This window comes from Octodon degus, unplaced genomic scaffold (assembly GCF_000260255.1).
Source record: "Octodon degus isolate 3935 unplaced genomic scaffold, OctDeg1.0 scaffold00011, whole genome shotgun sequence".
Taxonomy (NCBI): domain Eukaryota; kingdom Metazoa; phylum Chordata; class Mammalia; order Rodentia; family Octodontidae; genus Octodon; species Octodon degus.
This window is the reverse complement of record NW_004524587.1, coordinates 8,063,227-8,084,845: the sequence shown is the minus strand read 5'-3', so window position 1 is coordinate 8,084,845 and position 21,619 is coordinate 8,063,227. Positions and strand designations below refer to the sequence as shown.

At 44.5% G+C, this 21,619-nt stretch overlaps 2 protein-coding genes across 5 annotated transcripts in view; both read right to left on the bottom strand.

The window, feature by feature from the left end:
* Il34 (interleukin 34) overlaps positions 1-7,260 on the bottom strand; it is an 83,256-nt gene extending 75,996 nt beyond the window's left edge. For all 4 annotated transcript variants that reach the window (XM_023709163.1, XM_023709164.1, XM_004626002.2 and 1 more), the window contains exon 1: positions 2,453-7,260. The gene's annotated coding sequence lies outside the window, so the exon portion shown is untranslated. The remainder of the gene's footprint in view (positions 1-2,452) is intronic.
* Positions 7,261-7,355: 95 nt separating this feature from the next.
* The window catches only part of Sf3b3 (splicing factor 3b subunit 3), a 47,198-nt gene continuing 32,934 nt past the window's right edge, over positions 7,356-21,619 (bottom strand). The window contains exons 13-26 of the mRNA XM_004625795.3: positions 20,984-21,139; positions 19,998-20,153; positions 19,181-19,324; positions 16,275-16,397; positions 15,197-15,351; positions 14,403-14,577; positions 13,429-13,634; positions 13,183-13,339; positions 12,023-12,148; positions 11,189-11,401; positions 10,431-10,529; positions 9,696-9,839; positions 8,289-8,393; positions 7,356-7,966 (exon numbers count right to left, since the gene is read on the bottom strand). Coding sequence (XP_004625852.1) covers positions 7,826-7,966; positions 8,289-8,393; positions 9,696-9,839; positions 10,431-10,529; positions 11,189-11,401; positions 12,023-12,148; positions 13,183-13,339; positions 13,429-13,634; positions 14,403-14,577; positions 15,197-15,351; positions 16,275-16,397; positions 19,181-19,324; positions 19,998-20,153; positions 20,984-21,139 — 2,100 coding nt within the window. The 3' untranslated portion in view covers positions 7,356-7,825. The remainder of the gene's footprint in view (positions 7,967-8,288; positions 8,394-9,695; positions 9,840-10,430; positions 10,530-11,188; positions 11,402-12,022; positions 12,149-13,182; positions 13,340-13,428; positions 13,635-14,402; positions 14,578-15,196; positions 15,352-16,274; positions 16,398-19,180; positions 19,325-19,997; positions 20,154-20,983; positions 21,140-21,619) is intronic.

Genomic DNA, 21,619 nt, shown 5'->3' with positions numbered 1-21,619 from the left:
GAAGTTGCCAGCACAGGATCTAAAGCCTACTTAAACATCACTGAGACCAAGTCCCAGCTCCCACTTGACCCTAAAGGCTCTTCGCGGTCCGGTGCTCACTGATCTCTCTCCTTTCATCCCACATCCCGGTCCCTTCTCCCGGTCTGCAGCCCTCTGGAGCTCCTCACCTTTCCCCATCAGGGAACTATTTCCTGAATGCCCCACAAATGAGGTCATCCCCTTTTCTCAGTATGAGGTGCATGCTTATTTCAAGAGCAGGGGGGCTGTCTTCTATAGCTCTCCCTCGCTCCCAGCAACATGGCCATCCAGTCTAATATTTATTTTTTGCTTGTTTTTGTATTTTAGGGAAGGGTCTACAGGATGTTCAGGATCTCACTACTAGATCAGACTCGTAGTGATCCACCTGTTCACAGCCTCCTAAGAGCTAGGATTACAGGTGCGCACCACCACACCCAGTCTCAAATGCCACCTCAGTGCAGGTGGGGAGGATTGAACCCCAGCCCCTGCGCCTGCTTGCAGGCACTTTAATCCACTGAGCTATTTGGGCAGCCCTCTGATAAATATTTTTGACCAAGAAAAATGGCTCTGTGATGAATGTGATCACTATGTAAATCTAAAATGTACCAATAAAATTTGATAGAGAAAAATTGATGTGACTCTTCTCGTCTTTATTCTGTCCTCCCAAAGCCACAGTCTCTCACAGAAGCAGCCCTTAAGTGCCAGATGTGTACCTGTATTGTGTCACGCAATCCTATGGCACAGGCATTTACAGGTCCCTTCCACAGATGAAGAAATGGAGGCTCACAGAGCGTCAGCAACACGCACAGCTGGGAAGGGCTCAGGCGGGGTTGGATTCCAGCCCCACTGAACACGTCTTGCTCTGCCTATGTGTGTGGCACCCAGAGCAGGGGCAGCATGGTGGGGAATGAAAGGCCACCCATGGACTTTCTGGGAATTCTCATGCCATCAGAGATCTGTTACATCCATGCTGAGGAAGGTGAGGTGCCTGAAAGATGAGAAATGTGGCAGCCCCATCTGATGGCAGGCACCTGCTGGGAGCCTGGGGTCCTCCGGCCTCAAGCCAGGGAGGCACCTAATCAGACAGGTCAGCTAGCAAGTGATGAAGGTTTTCACGCTAAGTACCCAAGGCTGGCAGAGAAGATGCCCCTGACTCTTCTCATTCTGCTCAGCTTTTCCAGTGGCCTGGGAAAGCCCCAGTCCATCACCCTCAGGAACTCTTCCCAGCCTGGGGCTTTCCCTGGCCACTTTACAAGCTTTGTTAAGCAACAGACCTAGACCCACTTGCACACTATCTCCTCCTTCCAACATCCTGGAGGTGTTTTTCTATTCTTTACCCATAAACCAATTGGGGTGTAGAATGTTGCTGAGAGTTCAAAGTCAGACAGCTGCTGTATGCAAGCTAACCACTATGCTACACTGCCTCTCCCCACTTCCTGAGACTCCAAAAGAATACACCCCATCTCTCACCCACCCCATCATGCCACCATGGTCCCAGGACTTAGTAAATTAGTTCTGTAATTCTTACTAGGGAGCTGAGCCCATATGTAACAAGAGAGTAGCTACAAAAAACATTACTGCCCTTTGCTCCAACTATTTATTCTGGATGAGAAAAACACTCCAGGGAGAAGAGGAAACTCAGCATAACTAAAAAGACAAAAAAAAAAAAAAAAAGTTGCTTTCACAGAGTTGCCCATAGAAATTAATTGCAAAAACACCTGGAAACAATCTAACTTCAAAATCAAACGACAAGGGCATCCTGGGGTGGGTTTGATAGCATGGTGAATACCAGGTGGACCTCAAACGTGACTTACAGTCAGCTTTGGCTTATGTAAATTTAAAACAAAAGTATAAAAGCAAAACACTTCATTTTATTTTGATCTCAAAAATACTGTATGAGCAAGGAAGGCTTACCTGTGCTATTTTCCCTTCCTTTTATTATTTTTTTAAACAGGGTCTCACTATGTACCCCAGGCTGGCTTCAAACTCACAGCTCTGAATCAGCCTACCTCAGCCTCCTGAGTGCTAGAATCAGAGGCATGTACCACCACACCCAGTTCCCCCTTTCTTTAAAGAATTTAATGATCATTTTTAAAACTTGTTTTTGGTGGTAATAGAGTACTGGGGATTGAACCCAGAGACCTTCACAGAGTTAAAACTCCAGCTGTTATTCATTCATCTATTTTGTTTGAGACAAGGTCTTATACTAAGTTGTGCAGGGTGAGCAAAGGCTGTAAAAACAGAAGTTAGAAAGTGAAACCAAGAGCAGATAATTCACACCATTCCTGAGACATACTTCTGAGCTTTCTGGCTGTGTCTGTTCTCTGTCAAGTCTAACTCAAGCCCCCTCTTTCTGTGACAGCTCCACTGGTGAAGGGAAGCTAGTCGGCTGGCCTGAGGGAAAGTTCTATGTGAGAGAAAACCCCATGCTCACCTGTTCACAGGCCGGGATGCAGTCTCCTAAGGCTTGCTGGTGGGCTTAAAGAGGCTTTGGGGCTGAAGCACAAGCCCAGGACTGCGGCCAGTAGGTGCCAGGCAAGAGAGGCTGTGGCTGCCCCAGCCCACGATGCAGGCTTCCTATCTGAGGACAGCTGGAGTGCAAGCCACCACAGCTCGGACCAGACTTGAACTAGAGCCAGCAAGGGCGGGGCGAGGCCACGTGGCCCCAGCCTCCTCAGAGTAGAAAGGATCAAACCCGAGAGCAGCCAGCAGACAGATCCAATGCAGCTGGGCGTGGTAGGGGTCCCTGCAAAACAAGCCCTGGCTTCCAGGCGGGCTGTAAGTGCTGCTCTGAAGCCCTGCCTGGCCCATCCCCAGGAGATAGGCCCCTGACAAAAGCCCTTATCACAGAGCTGTAGATGGCTGATGCAATGATGGGGAGTGCATACAGGACTACTAGGTGAACAAGGCCTTTTCCTACTATCTCCCATCACAGCTGAGGACAGAGAAATAACCCTACCATTCTACAGGCTTGTGATATATCTTATCAAGATACCACAATTGGTTACTGAGGTCTAACCCCAAGCCTCAGACAGCCCTGTGGGAACTCCTAGGTGCCCCAAGACACACACACCTTACAGGGTTACAGTAACTGGGTTCTGCAGCACCCACAAGCATGGCACCATGTTTTAGGGTGGTTGGTTTTTTTTTTTGGTGGAACCAGGGATTGAACTCAGGCCCTTGCACTTGCCAGGCAAGCACTTATTCTACTGAACCATCTCCCTAGCCCTAAAATCTTTTTATAAATCACTCTTATTTGGAGCAGGGTCTTGCTAAGCAATTTGGACTCAGTTGATCCTCCTGTCTCAGCCTCCCTAGTGTTGGGCTTACTGGCGTGCACTGTGTTCCAACTACTCAAGTACTTCTCTGAATATGAGCCCAGAACCCTCCATCCAGGGTCCACATTACCTTGTGCAGGAATGCTGGTCTGCACCTGGACATTCTAAATGTCAATGTTAAGTTGGTTTTCACTTCTTGGTAAGAAATGCTCTTAGATGGACAAAACAGATTCTTTGAACTTACAACAGGAGTCCGCCCCCACTGGAATGTGCCCAGCAGGGGCCTTTGGACCACATCCTCCGGGCAGCCCGAGCTCTGCAAAGGCCAACTCAAGCAGCTTGTGGGAGGGCGCGGGGGGGGGGGGGGGGAAGAAGAGCTGCGGACCAGCCCGGAACTTCGCGGAAGCTGGGTCAAACACCACCGCGGCTCCTATGCCTCCTGGCTTGGGATGCCTTTCAAAGCACCCCACAGGGCAGTGGCTCTGGACAGAGGTGGCTTAGTATCCCAGGACCATGCCCCTTTGGAGCCTCCCACCCTGGCACTCAGCGATCTCCCATTATCATGCCCCAGATCATCCTTACTTTCTGTATTTTACACAGGAAACTCAATTCAAACAGAGGTGGACATCCACTGCTTGACAGAGGGAGTGTGGCTTTTGCCTAAGCACCTTCCTTCAGTTATAGCATCAACAAGTGTCCTTGGCACCCTAACAGCTACGGATGCTGGTAACTCACGGTATTATCAAAACTTTTCTCAAGACTGTTAAACATACTAGCTCACATATACACACACCCCAAAACGGCTTGAGAGAATCCCCAGACCTCATCAAAAGCAACTCTTATTCATGTTTGTAGTCAGAGTAAAGGGTGTTATGCTGGGTGGATCTGGACTGAAGTGTGAGGACCAGGCTCTGGCAGGTACGCAGAGGCTAGGCACTGAGACTCAAGGCATGGATGAAGCAGCTAGATGTGGGTGGGCTAGGGTATGGTGGTACTAAAGACTGCCTTCCAGCTACTTGCAGCTGGGCTCTCCCAAACCTTCCCAAAACCAGAAATTTCCAAACTTGGTTTTCTTTGAAAACACGTGATTGTTTCACTTTTAACAGCAGTGTTCCCTCCCCCTCCAATACAACTTGTGATTTTCATGTCTGATCACTGAGTCACTGAAAAATCCTCAGAAGTCTGCATCATGAAATTGTTCTGCAGTTTTGAGGCCAGGCTAGCCTCGAGCTACACAGCCCAGGAATAGCCTTGAATTCACTCTGCTCCTGCCTCAGCCTCCCGAGTGCTGGGAATGTTAAGTGTGCATCACACCTGGCACACTGAAACTTCTGAGCAGGGACCAGGTGTCTTGACAGTTCTCACCCAGCTGCAGAGAGAACCTCAGCTGTTTCCTACCAGTCCCTGACCTAACACCTCCCATACCCTTTATTTTAAAGACCCAGGATCTTCTGATTTTCTCTAAGTCTGGAGCCATGCCTGTTTGCTCTTGAGTTAATCAGATATGGCCCTTCAGCTCTCCTGAAACTTGTTGCTGTGTCCTCTGGCAGACACTGCTCCCTCACCTGCTCAGAGGGACAGTGACTGTCTGGTTAGTCTCTGACCTCTGAGAACAGATCTGAGAGACAAGAAGGTGTACTCCGTAAACATGCTCTTCCAGCACTGGCAAGACTCCCGGTGGATATTCCAAGCCTCTCAAGAAACAGCTCCTGCTTGCACTGGTTCAGACCAGTGATGGAGATGTTTCAGATGCTGTGTCATCCATACCTGATTTCAGTTCACTCAAATGTCATGAGTCCTCCATGCTGGACTCACAGGTCCCCACACATAAAGCACCCACAGCCAAAGTGTTTAGCGTGTTCCTACCAGAGAGCCATCTGTTCCTCCTACATTACTTTTGAACAAGTCTTGATTTCTGCAAGAGGTATTTCTTCTAAACTGTGGATATAGCCAACTCTTAGAAATTTTAAGGATACAATAAGTTTAAAATATGCACACAAAATATTTCATTACAAATGACGAGTGACTCATGCAAACACTTCCACTTCAAACAGAAAGCAGAATTTAGGGACTGAAAGGAACTCAAAAGCCAGACTGATCCCAACAGAAGATGCCTCAGCATTTCTGGCTGTGGTTATGAGCAGCAGCATCCTGGAGTCCAGCACTCTCCCTGTGAGACACCACGCGCTGAGCGCCTTTCCCAGCCCTAGCAGCTGTCCTGCCAGAATGCATCCACACAAACCAAGAAAAGCAACATTCCAGCCACAGTTCAACTTGAACCCCTTCCCCTCAAGGAATGCTGTTCTTGGCAAGAGATCTTCCAAAGGAAAGAACATCTGCAGAACCTCTGCTCCTGAGGTCAAGGCAAAGCTGAGACAGCTGAAAACTTTGAGGTCCTCTCTTAGATCCAAGTCACAGGGGCTGAACAGAGGAGCAGAGTGGGAGCAAAGCTGAGCGGCCTTGGGGCTGCAAGATCCTCCTCCTTTTCAGGTCCTGAGCAGCCTGGTAAGAATGTAGGGCTGGAGACAGGATTTACCTGGTCTTCCAATCTATCAGGTCCTCTCACCAACTACAGATAGGGCCTATAATCCAGGCCCATTCTTCATTAAAACACCTTTTGCAGGTCATGAGGCAGCTGCCACGAAAAAGATTATTCCACTCAGTCTACTCAAGCCTCATTTCTGGTGCTGGCAGCCTCAACCTCCCAAGTACTGGGATTATAGGTGTTGTGTTGCCACACTTTGGCTCCATAAACTTCCTGTCAAGACTGAGTCATGGGGCTGGGGAGATAGCTCAGTAGAATAAGTGCTCGCCTGGCAAGCACAAGGGTCTGAGTTCAATCCCCGGTTCTGAAAAAAAAAAAAAAAAAAAAAAGACTGAGTCATGTAGGCAGCTAGGGATAAGGAGCCACTGTTCAATCATTCCTGCTAAGCGCCTCAAACAGCACATCAGTATCAATTTGGCAGAACAGACTTAGGGTTATATGGGAAAATGAGTTCTGAAACTAGACTTCCCAAAAGGGATTCAGAAGTACTGTGTATCTATGCAAATCCATGAGCTAAGGAAGAGGAAGAAAAAAAAAAAAAAAAAAAAAAAAGAGAAAAAAGCATGTTATTTAGGAACTCAATTCCTGGCCAAACCTAGGTTTCTAATGACTACTCTAAAACCAAATCATGATTAAAGAGCTACTTAGTTTCAGTTAAGTAGAGAAACCTCTGTGCTGGACTTGAGCTGCTCAGAGGTTGTATCTTAATTACTTCTGTTTCTGATTTCCAGTGCTTGCTTCAGCAACACATATACTGTTCCTGATTCCCACGAAGTGCCAGCTGGAGAATCTGCCCATTTAGGTGGCTGAGCAGAGGCAGACAAAACAAACGTCTTACTCTGTGCCACACTGAGAACAGTGAGCTCAGATTTCTTCAGGGTCAATGCACTGAAAGACTGCTGAAAAGACTAGATTCCCACGCTAGGCAGGAGGAATTTCTAGGCGTGGGCTGAAACATTTCTGAAAGTGGTCACTTCCGGCCAACGGGTTCAGTACTCCCTTACACCCACTCCCAAGGCCCTCTGAAACTAGGCTAAGATGCATGCTGCATATACAAGCCCAACTTAAGTCACCCACTGCCTCTCAACAGGGCCTACATACACTCACTGCTCCCATGGGCAGGACAGTACCAGTGTCTGTATTTACTGACCTGTTCAAGTAGTCACAAGGCAAGGAGGCATGGAAGCAAAGGGAACATCATTAAATGACTGCTCTGCTGGGAATCATCCTAAACCAATCATTCCAACACCTCAGAGTGAAAGGGTGCTGAGTTGGAGGGAGAAATACGAGCCACCTCTCATAAATGTCTGCATGGTTACTGAGCTAAAGGTTTGTCTGCACAGCAAGTTACCAGGACAAGCCAAAGCCAACCACCACCATGGAGCCATAGGGTGCCAGAAGTCCAAATAGGTACCTAAAAGGAAGGAATAAAGTTCAGGTCTTCTTGCTCCAAATCAGGCTTATATCTGTAATCTGAATTCTCATATCCAAAAAAAGATACAACAGATACCAGCCACCTTGCAAACCAGGTTTGTATTTCTATGTAAGTTCCAGAGCAAAACTCAGGAACCTTACTGCATCCAGCCTGGTCTCACCTTAGCTTGTCTCCCTCCTGCAAAATTAACATTGTACAAAACTGTATTTACAGGAAAATCAGTTAAAAATTAAGGGCGTGTACAAAAGTAGACAAGAAATATCAATGCAGGACAGCTTCAGGAATAGGAATCATGCTCCATACTGGAGCCTGGGGTGGTGTCTCATGTATCAGGCAGGGAGAAGACAGTGAATCTCAGTGTCCATCCTGAGGAACCATTCATTCAGTCAGTCATTCCAAGGGAAGAGATAGGGGAAAGAGCTATCAGCACTGATACTGCAGTCTTAACTACCCAGTCATCTTTGTCTTGCCACAGGGCAGAAACCTGGTTGGGGTGGGGAGAGGGAATGCAACAAACAGTCTCTTGTGAGCCCCACAGAAATACAGGGCTCAGAAGGCATAGCGAGTCCGGATATCCTCAAGCTTCTTGGACACCTCAGGTGGAGTTCGGTCCAGTTCTTCAGAAACATTCTTTTGCTTGTTGGGCTCCATAGAGTTGAACTGTTCACAGAGGTCTCCATCAATCACATTCTAAGACACAGAGGAGTCAAAGGTTAAACAGCCAAAGAAGAGAGTACACACAAAAGCAGCAGGCAGCTATGGGTAGTTTTTACTCTCTCCAGGCTGCCAAACCCCATCCATAGAGTCAAGGACATATTCTAAACTGATACTGAGTAACCAGAGTTCAGAGTGCTAAAACCTTGGGCAGCTTTCTCTCTTTGATCTGCCCTATAGGGAGAGGTCCTGTAATATCACTAGCCATGTGATCACTGCCTGCATCAATCCACTGCCTTGCTACCCCTCCTCCACTCAAGACTCCTCTGACTTTTCCACTCAGATTCCCCTAACCTACCTTAACGGGAAAATAATAGGAGCGAAAGCTGAGGTGGTCCCGCCCACAGAGAGGGGGATGTTCAGACCGCAGGTGCATTTCTACATGCTGGAAGAAGTCATGGTCCTGGTGGAAGAAACAAAGAATACATCACTGACTTACTTATAAAAAGTGTTTCTAGGGGGCCAGGTAGATGGCTCAGTGGAATGAACATTTCCCTGGCAAGCACAAGGGCCTGAGTTCAATCCCCGGTTGGGGGGGAGGGGGGAGTGTTTCCAACCACACAAAAGAAGCAATTGAGAGAAAGGAAAAAAGTGGGAAAATCATGTATGTATATACACAGGATAGCAAAGATGACTATACTACTAATTTCTATTTTTTTTCTACAATGTTCAAAATCTATACTTTGTCCAATTTTACATGCTTATATCTGTAATCTGAGCAACTATACTGAAGATGACAATGTACAATAAAACAACCAATGCTGAATATCATCTTTTTTTGAAACTATCATTTCCAACTATGTCTTATCTATTACTTTTCTTTTCTTTTGGAACTGGGGATTGAACTCAGGCCCTTGCACTTGCCAGGGAAGAGCTTATTCCACTGAGCCATCTCCCCGGCCCCCTACTTTTCTATTTTTTTATGTATTTGGTACAGGTTCTCACTCTGCAGCTCAGACTCATAGTGATCCTCCTGTTTCAGCCTCCTCAGCACTGGGATTATAGGTGTGTGCCACCATGGCTGGTCTCTGCATGCCTGAGGTGGGGCTGGCAAGGCATGTGGTACCGGGGATCAAACCCAGGTCCTTGTGCTTGCCTAGGCAGGCGCTTAGACCTCTGAGTCATCTCTGCAGCCCCCATATTTTTCTATTTTCTTTAAAATTTAAAAAAAAAAAAAGGTTTCCAGCCCCACCCTAGGGGTGTGCTAAAATGGCAAAATTGAGATGGTGTGGTGGTACATGTCTGTAATTCCAGTGTTTGGGAAGCTGGGGGAAAAAAAAAAAAGTTTCCAGATAGATATGGTACTATAATCCCAGTACTAAGGAGAATGAGGCAGGAGGGTCACAGGTTTCATGGCAGCCTAGGTTATATTAAGTTCAAGATCAACATACATCATTTAGCAAGACCTTGTCTGCAACACGTAACCTACAAAGGCCAGGTAATTTCAAGGCCAGCCTGAACTACATGGCTGAGACTTTGTCTAAAAAAGCCAACCCTGTGCCTCCATCCAAACTACTGCAGTAAAAAATGAATGACTATTCTCTGGAGGGAAAAAAATCCCCACCTCCTTGGGACTTAAGTGGCCTTATAAAATTTCTAGAACACTCCTAATTATAAGGACAAACTGACTTGATCACACAGATGGATTCAGCACCAAGAAACCACCTTAGTGGGGCCAAGACCGGAGTGATGTGGAGGCTCTCACCTCGTGGGATGTGAATGGGACAAGGATGCCGATTCCTCCTGACAAGGTGGTATAGACGAGTGACTCTGAGCCTCCAGGGATCAGCGTGGTCTTCTGTAATGACAGCACTGTCTCCCCAACATGGTAGTTCATGATCACTTCTGCCTGCATGTGGAAGAACAGTGATGATCATGAATGCCCCCAGAAGCTCTTCTGGTGCCCAAGAGTAAGTGCTTCCAGATACATTTCACTGACTTTAAAACCCCAAAGTTACTGAACTGTAATATTATTTTATTTTTTATACTTGCAGCTTAATGTATAAGAAACCATCTGAAAAACTACAAACGCTATTACACTTGTTCTCTGAAACAAAACTATTTTTACAAAGTCCAGAGATACTCTCCTAAATAACCATCTGCCTCCAAACAGCAAAGCTGGGACCTGGGGGAACAGCTGGTTGGTGCTGGCAGAGAACCTACTGCCTTCTTTTCTGAAGTCAGTACTACTCTCTCCAAAGAAAATTTTTACACTGATTAACAGAATCTCTCAGAAAATGTTCTAAATAAGATAATGACACAGGCACCTTATGAAATCCAGTATTCATCAATTACAGGCCTTCTTACTATCAACCTAGAGATTTCCTAGAAGAGGGGAACGACCACTCGGCACAGTCATGTGCATTATGGATAATTCACCAAAAACCTCCTCCAGTGATATTGTTTAAGTCTTCCCCTTGTGTGCTTTCTGCACTCTTACCTTCTGTGAGGCCCCATTGAGCAAGCCCCGGTCCCACAGAGCTTTGTTTCCTGTGGGATCTTCATCCACCTCATCATTGGTGTTAGGTGGGAGCCTCACCTGCAAAGTGACACAAATTAGGGCCAGGGATATAGCTCAGCAGCATAAGTGCCTGCCTGGCAAGCACAAGGTCCCAAATTTGATAACCAGTACCACCCCCCCCCCAAAAAAAAAGTGACACAAATCAGCGATCTCCAATCCTGCTCACCTGGTCACCAAGCAATATTTGCCCCAGGTCTTTACAAACAAGCAGGGGCACTATCTACACAGATGCCCAGGGCTCCTATAACTGCTCTGGGGAGCTGTGAGCGGCAAGACACACAAGAAAATAAAGCCATAAGCACAGGTTCAGCACAGCCAAGAGCAAAAACAGACCAAAGAAGGTAAAACAGAAATCAGGCTAGATTTAAAAAGACAAGCCAAGGTTCTAACAAGAGGTAAAAACAAATATTAGCCATTTGCTCAAGTTAAATCCATCATTATGGAATTTTATACCCTTAATTCTAACATCCCATATTAGAGATCACCACCCTGCTACTTGGCTTTACCAACAGCACACATGGAGCCAGCTTTTGTATACCTAACCCCAAAGAGGGGCTGGGGAGATGGTTCAATGGAATAAGCACTTCCCTGGCAAGCACAAGGGCCTGAGTTCAATCCCCGGTTCCACACAAAAAAATAAATAAAAAAAGAAAAGAAAGAAAGAAACATCAACTCACCACACAAATGTTGCCAAACTTGTCTGCCCCAGCTACAGTGTCATAGTCGAGGAGACTGGCTGTAGTGACCCATCGGGGGTAGGTGTCGTCAGCAAAGATAATGAGCTGGTTCTCATTACGCTTGTAGCGAACCCAAATGAAACTTTCTTGGACATCAGACACAATTACCCTGTGCCCAATTGTCTGGATCCCGGATATATAATTGGCAATGTGCTGGGGAAAAATAAGGACAGCAATGGGTAGAATCCTGGAACTTAGAACCCACAGCTTTCTCTGACTACAACAAACAGGATCTGCAGAACAGCACATAGCCAAGAATGCCAGACAGCAATAAATTTGCTGGGTGTGGTGGTACACACCGGTAATCCCAGCATTCAGGAGGCTGAGCAAGAAGGATCACCTTGAGTGCAAGGCCTGCCTATACTACACTGTAAGGCCTTATCTCAAAAAATAAACATATGCCCAGAAGGTAGGAAAAAAGAGCTATTTTTAAATATAGTAGAAATATATGCTCAACTTTCAGTTACATTTTTTATAAAAGCAAGCAGACTATTTAAAGAGGCTAGGAAGGCCAGGGATATAGCTCAGCAGCCTATGTGCCTGCCTGACAAGCACAAGCTCCTCAGTCTGATCCCCAGTACTGAAAAAGAAAGAAATGTCATCTACTCTTGACCCTCGCAAGCAAGGCTCAAAGCCAAATTCTGTGGTTGGAATTGAGGGAATATAACACGGTCCTAACAAAATCATGACTTTTAAGAACTGGTGCCCACTACCTTGCTAATTCCCACTCCTACTTTATTACTTAAATCTCTGACCCACCACCAGCACATTTACCTTATTCTCACACTTTCGGAGTAATTTCTTCTTCCCCAGATCATAAACTCTCAAAAGCTTCCCCACTCCAATCAATACTCTCCCCTGGAATGGAGCAATGGCAGCAGGAACCTCTTCTACTGGAGTCTGTGAGAAGAGAAACAGGTCACATAACTACCTGCAAAACAGACACATGCTAATCCTCCTCTGACCCAGAAGCCCCTGCTTCTACAGGCACCTGTCACAAGACAGCAAGCAACTCTTTTGCTCAGAGAAGTAAACCACCCATGCAACAGTCCCAGTGAGACAGCATATTCAAGTACACAAGTCCCACAAGGCCTTTAACCCAGCAAGAGGGTCAAGGCCACAAGTAAGAAAAACTAGTAAATGCTGCTAGAGCCTATGCCAGACTTAACTAACACCATGAAATAATAATAAGCTTCAACATCTAAGTAACAGCGTCTTAATGAAAAGCGACACTGTAGTTATAAGGGACAAATAGGTTTAGCACAAAGAATGGTGAGTGAAATAATTCCTACAGGACACCACCCTTACAGTTAGGATGAACGAGCCATGTCCTTGGCCATTTTAAAGTATACAGTTGTGTCATTAAATATACTCACACTGCTATGCAACTATTACCATCATCTCCAGAAATACTCTGATCTTCCCAAAATGAAGCTCTGCTCCCATGAAACAGTCACTTCCCAAAGAATTTTACTTCTTAAAACTGCTGGATTTATGGTCTGGAGAGATGGCTCAGTGGTCTAAAGCACCTACTTAGAACAAGCTTAGCAAAGCATCAGGGACCACGGTTCAATCCCCCAGCACCACATGCCATACCCTGTAGACCCTGTACTAAATACATTTAGAAAAAAAAAGATAACTAAATGTTTAAAAAAAAAAAAAACAAAACTGCTGGATTTTGGTCTCAAAATGCTACCTGCTTAGGAAGGCAGCCAGCGTGCATCTACCTCCTTACAGTGGAGAGCACCCAAGCTTCCTGTGGCAGTAAGGCACTAGAGCACTGCTAAAGAATGAAAGCCCCATCACTTTCCATGTGCTGCCAAGAAATGGATTAGAATCTGAGTTGGTTCCCAAAAGACTTGAACCTCAAGTTCAGCAGAAGTCAGAGAATTCATAGAATTACAGATACAAGGGAATCAATGCCTGCTTCTTACCTTGTGCAAAAACTCTAGCTTTTCCCCACTGTTCACAAGCTTGTAGGTATAGACAAAGCCCCCTGCCACAGATCGGGGGTTCAGGATCAGGTCCTTGGCCACACCCACCAGCACATACCAGTCTTCACCAGTATTAGAGAACCTGCACACAGCCACACTGCACAGAACAAGAGCCAAGTATCAGTCAAAAGCCAAAGAACCCCTGGGTCTTGCCCAGCAAACCCTGGACTATCCTGGCCTCCTTACCTAAAAGCTGCTTCATTCTGTTCCAGCTGGACAAGGTCCAGTGTATTCCCCTGAATAGGATTCATCACCCGGATCACAGACGCCCACTGCCCGTTGCCAGCTTTGGGAGCACCAAAAATGGATTCAGGGAGATTTTCATTGAGGAATGCTGCTGCCATCTCCGCAGCCAGCTCCCGTTCATCCTCCCCTGCTGCTTCCACCATTTCCTAAATTAAAAAAGGCAGAACAAGGAACAGCTGAAAGGTGTGAAGATGACAAGTAGGGGCTTACTCAGTATGTAAAGCAGGAAATTCAGTCCTCTAAAACCAGGACCTCCTAAAGTAAAAATTAAAGAGAGAAGTGCAAGACACGGAAGGAAGATCACTAATGGAAAAACCAAGTATCACCACTTCTACTTGGGAAGAAAATACCAAAATGCATTAGCATCAGCAATGCCAAATACTGGACTACTGGTCTGAGAAATGTGAAAATGAAAATCCCATTTTTCAAAACCTAGCCCATCTGATTTCCCTTGCTGGATTCAGTTCAACCGTGTTGGCACTCTAGTTCCTCCTTGGAAATGGCTCCTGGAAAGTCATAGTGTTATGGGGACCCTGTCTGCTCTGGGCTCAAATCCAGGAAACACTTAATACAACCTATTCAGAAGCTCAAGGGATATTCCAGAGAAGGAAGTAAATTCTGATTACCAAAGTCAGTACCTTAATCCTGAATCACAAGCTTTTAAAACCAGGGGCCTGCGGAAAGGACTCTGCCTAAAGGAGCTGAAAAGAACCTGGGGGCCCAATGTCCACCATTCTGGAAATGAACCCCAGATCCCTGTGCATGCTTTGCAAGTGGTCTACCACCAAACTACATTCCTATGCCTGGATCTTGAAATCAATGATAATAAAAATCAATGATTATGACAGTTTAGGCTTTTCTACACAAGTCCACCTTCATGCCTTTTAACTAAACCCCTGAAAGTCACTCATCACCTCCGCCATCTGTTGTTTTCTCTGAGCTTTCGTGGCCTCAGTGTAAGCATTGTGGTCTGTCTCAATAATGATAAGGTTGTTACTCTCAGGATGGATGACAAATTTCCTGGGTGTGTACTGCAGTGGAAAGGCTACTTGATTGAAGACAGCGCCTAGCTTTTCCAATGCCAAAATCCTACGAGACAGAGGAATTAACACGTTACTCATTTTGGATCTAGAAATGATGTCAGAAGTTGGGAGCCTGAGAAGACAACTGCAAAAAGGTTCTGAAAACTCTTTTGAAGCAACAAATTCACCAGATAAACAATGGCTAATAAGGCTGTGAGTTTCATTGTGAACAATCAACAGTTATAGCCATGGCATGAACAACTTCAAACTTGAGTCAATATCGTCAGTGCTAGGTCCAACAATTTGCAGAAGGCCTAAATAACATACTCAGGTTTAAAAATATTGTCAATAGTATGACTAAGAAAACGTTATCAGTAATCCAACACTTGTCCTAAAATTAATTCAGTGGCACTGATCTTTCATTGGAAGATAAAAATCTTAAATCTCAAGACTGGACTATGCTGATAAGTTGGCCCTGAAATTCTAAACAGAAGCTAAACTTTAAACATCGAAACTTGGCTCCCACTTACTTAAACAGAGCCAAATGAAGCTTCAATTGCAACATACTCTTCTCATGGTGGAGACTTGGCTTTTTGATATCTCTCCAAAACCTTTTCCAACACTGGCAGAACCACAGGCTGAGCCTTTGGCGGAAAGGCTGGGTCCCAAAAACAGGATTTACTCACCTCAGGGTGTTGGTGGAGATGGCCACAATGCCTTCTGGACACTGCTCAGAGGCAAAGCCAGATGCAAACTCCAAGGTCTCATAAGACAGGGGGGTGAGATGAAAACGGGATTGGTAAGAATAGCTCAACCATGAGCGACTAGACATGGCCAATACCTAGAGAGAGACAAGTACATCCAATAAGCTTGGGAAAAGTGTAAATGCGATACACTCATCAAATGCCCTAACTGAAAATTTCAGTCCACAGAATACTCCACAGACTGAGAAACTTACAAGGCCACCATAAGACAAGGTAGCCTAGAGAAAAGGCAGTGTACTTATAAGTATGTGCTCCTAATCACATGCCCTAGGCTGGCTCCACCTCTCCAAACTTGTTTTCACTTGTGCAAAATAGGAAACATCACCTCAAGACTGGACAGCTGCAACACTGGAGAACTACCAGAGCAGCCAGCAATGCTAATATTCTTAATTACAAAAGACAAGCTATTTTTTTTTTTGCCTTGTCATGGACTATTACCACCCTGCTTTGGAGCCAGTGACCACACACTGAAACCTCTACAAACTATGAGCCGAAATAAATCCTTCTTTGGGGGGCGGGGGGTTAACTGGGAATCAAACGCAGGACCTCACACTTGCCAGGCGCTGCACCACTGAACTATCTCCCTGGCCCTAAACCTTTTCTCCTTTAAAAAAAAAAAAAAAAAAAAAGAGCAATGCTTTCAACTTCTTCACAATAAGGTAGTAAATCATGACACCGCTGTTTGCCTGGAGTAAACATGGCGAGTTTATTCAGTTTAGTGGTGCCTTGGATGAGAGGCTTCCAACTATTTCCATCCCTCTTTAGCCTAAAAAGGAAGTGACCAATATCCAAGCTTTTCTTTTTTTATAACCAAATCACGACACAGAGCCATTGAACCCATGTTAGGAAGCTCTACATTGTAGATTCGAGGACTTCCCACATGAAGAAAACTTAAGACAGCTAATAAACTAATGAAAGTAAAGCTTACACAACAAAGGGATTTTTCTCAGCTATTGTCAACAACATCTAAATGTGCCACTTGCCCCCTTCTACTACTTACTGCCTCCTGGCCTTGCATCCGAACTCGGAAAAGCTTCACTGGACGGGATCCCAGGTATCTAGTGCGGGTATCAGACAGGTCTCCAGTGACAGGGTCTAGGACAGTCCTCAGCAGCACACCGTTCTAACCAAGAAAAAAGTGGGTGAAGACTACTCAGTGAGGGAAGTTTATTCAGTAATGGAAGCTTATCAGTAAGGAAATCTCTCCCATGATAACTTTTAGAGACAGAAGGAAATGACTTCATGGTTTTTTGTTTTTTTTGTATTTTTTAGGGAAGGATCTACAGGGTGTTCAGGGTCTCTCTACTAGACTCAGTAGTGATCCACCTGTTTACAGCCTCTCAAGAGCTGGGATTACAGGCAAGCACCACCACCCCTGTCTTACCCAGTTTTAACTGCTGTCTCAGCATGCCCCGGGGGCAGGGCCAGCATGGCAGGCCTGGGGATCGAACCCATGGCCCCTGCACCTCCTTGCAGGCACTTTAATCCACTTAGCTATTTGGCCAGCCCTTACCTCATGGTTTTAAAAATAATCCTAACAGTCAGCTATTGATTTACTCCCTCACTACATTCAGTTACTAAGAATCTATGAAAAACATTTATTTCTTACTATTATGTCCTACAAATTTTTTAACCTTGTGTATCATACTTTTCCCTGTCTTTTTGGGACAGGGTCTCACTATAAAACCCAGGCCAGCTCAGGCTGGTCTTGAATTTCCAACAATTCTCCTGCCTCAACCTCCCAAGTGCTGGAATTACAGGCATGTCATCATGCCCAGCCCTTCCCTATAATTTAACAGCAGAAGGACTGCTGCAAGTTCAAGACCAGCCTAGGCTACAAAGTAAGTTTAAGGTCAGTCTGACCTGCATAACAAAAACCTGTCTCAAAAAGACAAATTAATTAATTAATTTAAAAACAGACCCATGGCTTAAAAAAAAAACAAGTCTACTGACTATGGTCTCTGAACAATGTTCCAAAGAGGAACAACAGATTCAAGGATAGGGCAAGAATGTTCCAGATGTATGTGGTACATCTTATTGTGAAAGGAAAGACATTAAGTCATAGAACAAAAGACCAAACTTCAAAAGCGCAACTTACATTTGTCTAAAATAAGGGAATTTGGGCTGGTGAGATGGCTCAGTGGTCTAAAGCACCTGCCTAGAACAAGCTAAGCAAAGCACAGGGACCACGGTTCAATCCCCCAGCACCACATGCCAGTCAGCCCAGCCCCTCTGGTGGGCTGAGCTGGCCACACACACACACACACACACACACACACAAATAAATAAATTTTTTTTTAAAAAGGCAATTTAACATCTAAAGAAAAACACAATGCAAACAAAAAGATGCCATTAGCTTGAAGAACAAATAATCAGAAACCCAACTAATTCATAACACTACTTTAAAAAAAGAACAGCCAGGTATGGTAGCACATGCCTGTAAATGCCAGCACTCAGGAGGCTGAGGCAGGAGGACTGCCTGAAGTTTAAGGCCAGTCTCAGCTACACAGTGAGCTCACAGTCAGTCTAAACTATAGAACAAGACCCTGTCTTAAAAACAAAACCAGGGCCAGCCAAATAGCTCAACGGACTAAAGCAACTGCTTAAGACAGGCGCAGGGACCGGGGTTCAATCCCCAGTGTGATGTGATTCACCCTCTGGTTTACAGAAACAGAGCACACACAAGGAATGATTCTGCCAAGACTAGAAGGTGAGAAATTCTACTGAACGCAACACAGTCCCTAAAAAAAAAATTTAATAATGGGGTTAGGTAGGTTTAAGAGACATAAAGACACATGAAGCAAATGCAAATATGGACTACTTTATTGAGATCTTCAGTAAATCTGCCTATAAAAACATTTTTAGAAGGGAAAACTAAGATGGACAAAGTAGCAGACGGTGTTTAGGAATTACTACTAAATTTTGATGGGTGTGATAGTATTAGTGCCTAAGCAAATTTTTGTTAAAGGAACATTATGAAATCCTTAGATATTTTGCTTTTCCACATACTCCAGGAAAGAGAAAAAATTATTTCCATATGTAATCAAGATAAAGTTAATTGCAATAGCTTGAAATACTTTTTTATTTATTTTTTTGTGCTAAGTTTTTGAAGTCTGGTGTTTGATCCCTGAAACCAAACAACCCATCTCAATTCTGACTAGCAACACAATTTGTTGTATTAGGCTCTAACTTCTGTGTTTTGAGAAGTTCTAAAAGAGTAAGTAAAATAAAAAATCTAAGTACTTGGCTACCTTGTGTAAATTATCATTAAGGAAAACAAAAAGTATATGATCAGTAACAATGATACTCTTGTCCTTACCTTTCTGCTTTTCGTAGGCTGAAGAGTTCAGCTGCTTTTGACAATAAGGAGCACCCACAGGTCCTTTATCATTAAAAGAGCCAATTATGAACTGTGAGGTATTCCTCTCAAAAACCTGAATACTATACAACTATTGGCAACTCCTGACAACTCCATCTAATTCTGACCCAGAACAATCACAGATCATTTTTATTAAATGTGATGATTTTGTTTATTTTTGGTACCAGGGACTGAACTTAGGACCTTGCATTTCCCAGGTAGGCACTTACACTACTGAGCTACATATCCCAGGCCCTTAAATTTGTAGGGGGGGAGTGAGAGTGAGAGTGAGAGTGAGTGAGAGAGAGACTGAAAATACATAAGAGAGACTGAAAATACATGAGAGAGAGAGAGACTGAAAATACATTTTTTTCCAGGCCCCATAGGTTTTGAAGTGTTGATAAAAGTGGAACCCAAAGTATCACTGCTCACTTTTATAAATTAGCTACCAAAAACCATGGGCCCAAAAGACACCGGTACTCAGCAAAGGAATGGGGAAACTGACAGAAGGCCTGATACCAACAAATGTGAGCCTCTGAATCTCTTACCTGCAGCCCAATGTTCAGGTACAGGAAACCAATAGAGCCCCGCTCTCCCAGCTCATCCTGCTTCTCAGTCCCACCCATTTCCACAATACACAAGGACTCCGGCTGGGCTGGGAGGGCCTGCATGCTTAGAGGTTGCAAACAGTCCTGAAGGGGAGAAAACACAGGAAATGACCAATTTTGAAGAAAAAAAACCCCAAACACATACTAACAGAAATCTCGTGCTAGGATTAAAGGGAAGAACTTTCTGATGGGCAAGGAAAATGCAGGAATTCTCAAAGGGTGATGGGTTACTAAACTATATCTCAAGAGATAAATGTAAAAAAAAAAAAGAGAGAGAGAGAGATAAATGTTAGGACAATCTTGCTTTCCTTCTTTCTAAGTAAATTATGGTTAATGTAAATAAACAAAAGGTTCTTTTCTGAACATCATCTAATGCCCTAAGCAAGTAAAATTCCTTTTATGCAAAAGCCTTAGAGTCTGGTTTTTAAATATATATATGATTCAAGGCTTATGTCAATGAAAAGTTTAGTAATCTCAAATTAACATCCTAAAATCGCAGCATAAGCGTCCTGAGATACGTTACTATGATAACCAGGAGCTAACAGCAGATACAGGGCTAGTAGTGTGGCTCAATGGCAAAGCACTTGCCTTTCATGGAGACCTGGGTCTGACCCCAGCACCACAAAATGAGACACAGGCAGAGAAAAAGAGACAAGACCAAAAGACGAAGAGACAGAGGAACAGTAGATATAAATCTCAAGGTCTAGACACTCAAGTTCCAGTCAGAAGACCTCTAAAGCAAAAGGGTCTCACTCACTGAAGGGTCCAAGGAGATGATTCTGACAGTGTTGTCCACCAGCCCCACAGCCAGGAAGCGAGACCGCTGCTCTCCAGGAGGAACATTGGCCAGACTCATGCACACCACATCTGCTGACATCTCCTTCCGCTCCGTGTACTCATTCAGCTGTCCTGACTATAGGAGGAAAACAGTGAGGTCTAGATTCTCCACTTCACTCCAAAACCCTGGGCTCAGGGATAGCACACAAACTGCTAGATTTTTTTTTTTCTTTCCCAGTCTCTTCTCACTCCTCTTATATAATCTATGAACAAAACTCTTCAAGACTTAAGTTAACAAGCTATTAGTGAGCGAAATAATGTCTTTTTTTTTTTTTTTTGGTTCCTCAAATGCCTTCAGGGCACTTCTGGCCAGCGGGAGAGGTGTGAGGTTCTAACTCCAGCAACCTGAGGCTCACAGCTTTGTGGAAGCAGCCACTTACTAGGGCCAGGCCCCCTGAAATAATGTCTTTGAGACCTTCAAACAAGCTCTATGTGCTTTCAATTTTCTAAGCCAATCTAGTTCTTGGAAAATGGGATATATGTAGAACTATTTATCTATTCATGAGATTTTGAGTGATTCTGGATGAAAGAGAATTCAAATATAACAGTCCAAGCCACAACCACACCAGAGATTTCTTGACAGCATAACTTAGTGTACTCTACATCCTTCCACATAAAGGAAAATTTCTGAAATGGGACTCAGATGGCACAAAATTAATCTATACCAAATATTTGTCAGAAAAGTGTAAATAAAGTGCAGAATAACTGAGTTTTCCACTGCCAAGAGGGGATTTCACAACTCTAATTAGAACCAGCCATCAACTACTACGTTTTCAGCCTCTGGAAAGGGGCAGATAGCTTCTAGACATTTTCATTTCCAAATCTCTTTCTTGTAAATTAATCTAAAAGTGGAGAAGACAACTAGATTCTACACTATTTCACACAGTGACTGATAAAGTAACGTACAGGATCCATTTCAAAATACACCAGCTCTCCTCCTGTCAGAGCAATCACCACTTGTCGCTGGTTCACTGCACACTTCACAATTGTTTTTTTCCCCGGGGTCTTCCACTCATTGACTCGCTTATCTGCTCGTATGTGTCGAATGCCATCTGGATACACCTAGAGTCAGTAAAAGAAGAAAACCAACTTTACCAACTTGACTCATAACTTACAATAATCTTTACAACTGTCAGATTTACCACCCTTGTGAGATCAAGATCAAGAGTTAGAGTGAGCAGATCCTGGAAAAGGTTAACTATTTAAAAACTCATGTTTTGCAGTATTGTGGTGGCACATACCTATAACCCTAACACTTAGGAAGCTGAGGCAGAAAGACTGCCACAGTTCAAAGCCAGCCTGGCTACAAGTGAGTTCAAGACCAGCCTGAATTACAAAGCCAAACCTTGTCTCAAAAAAAAAAAGCCAAATTAACCACCAAAACAACCCATCCGGGCTGGTGAGATGGCTCAGTGGTCTAAAGCACCTACTTAGAACAAGCTTAAGCTAAGCAAAGCACAGGGACCACAGTTCAACCCCCCCAGCACCACATGCCAGCCAGTCCTGCCCCCTGGTGGGCTGAGCTGGCCACACACACACACA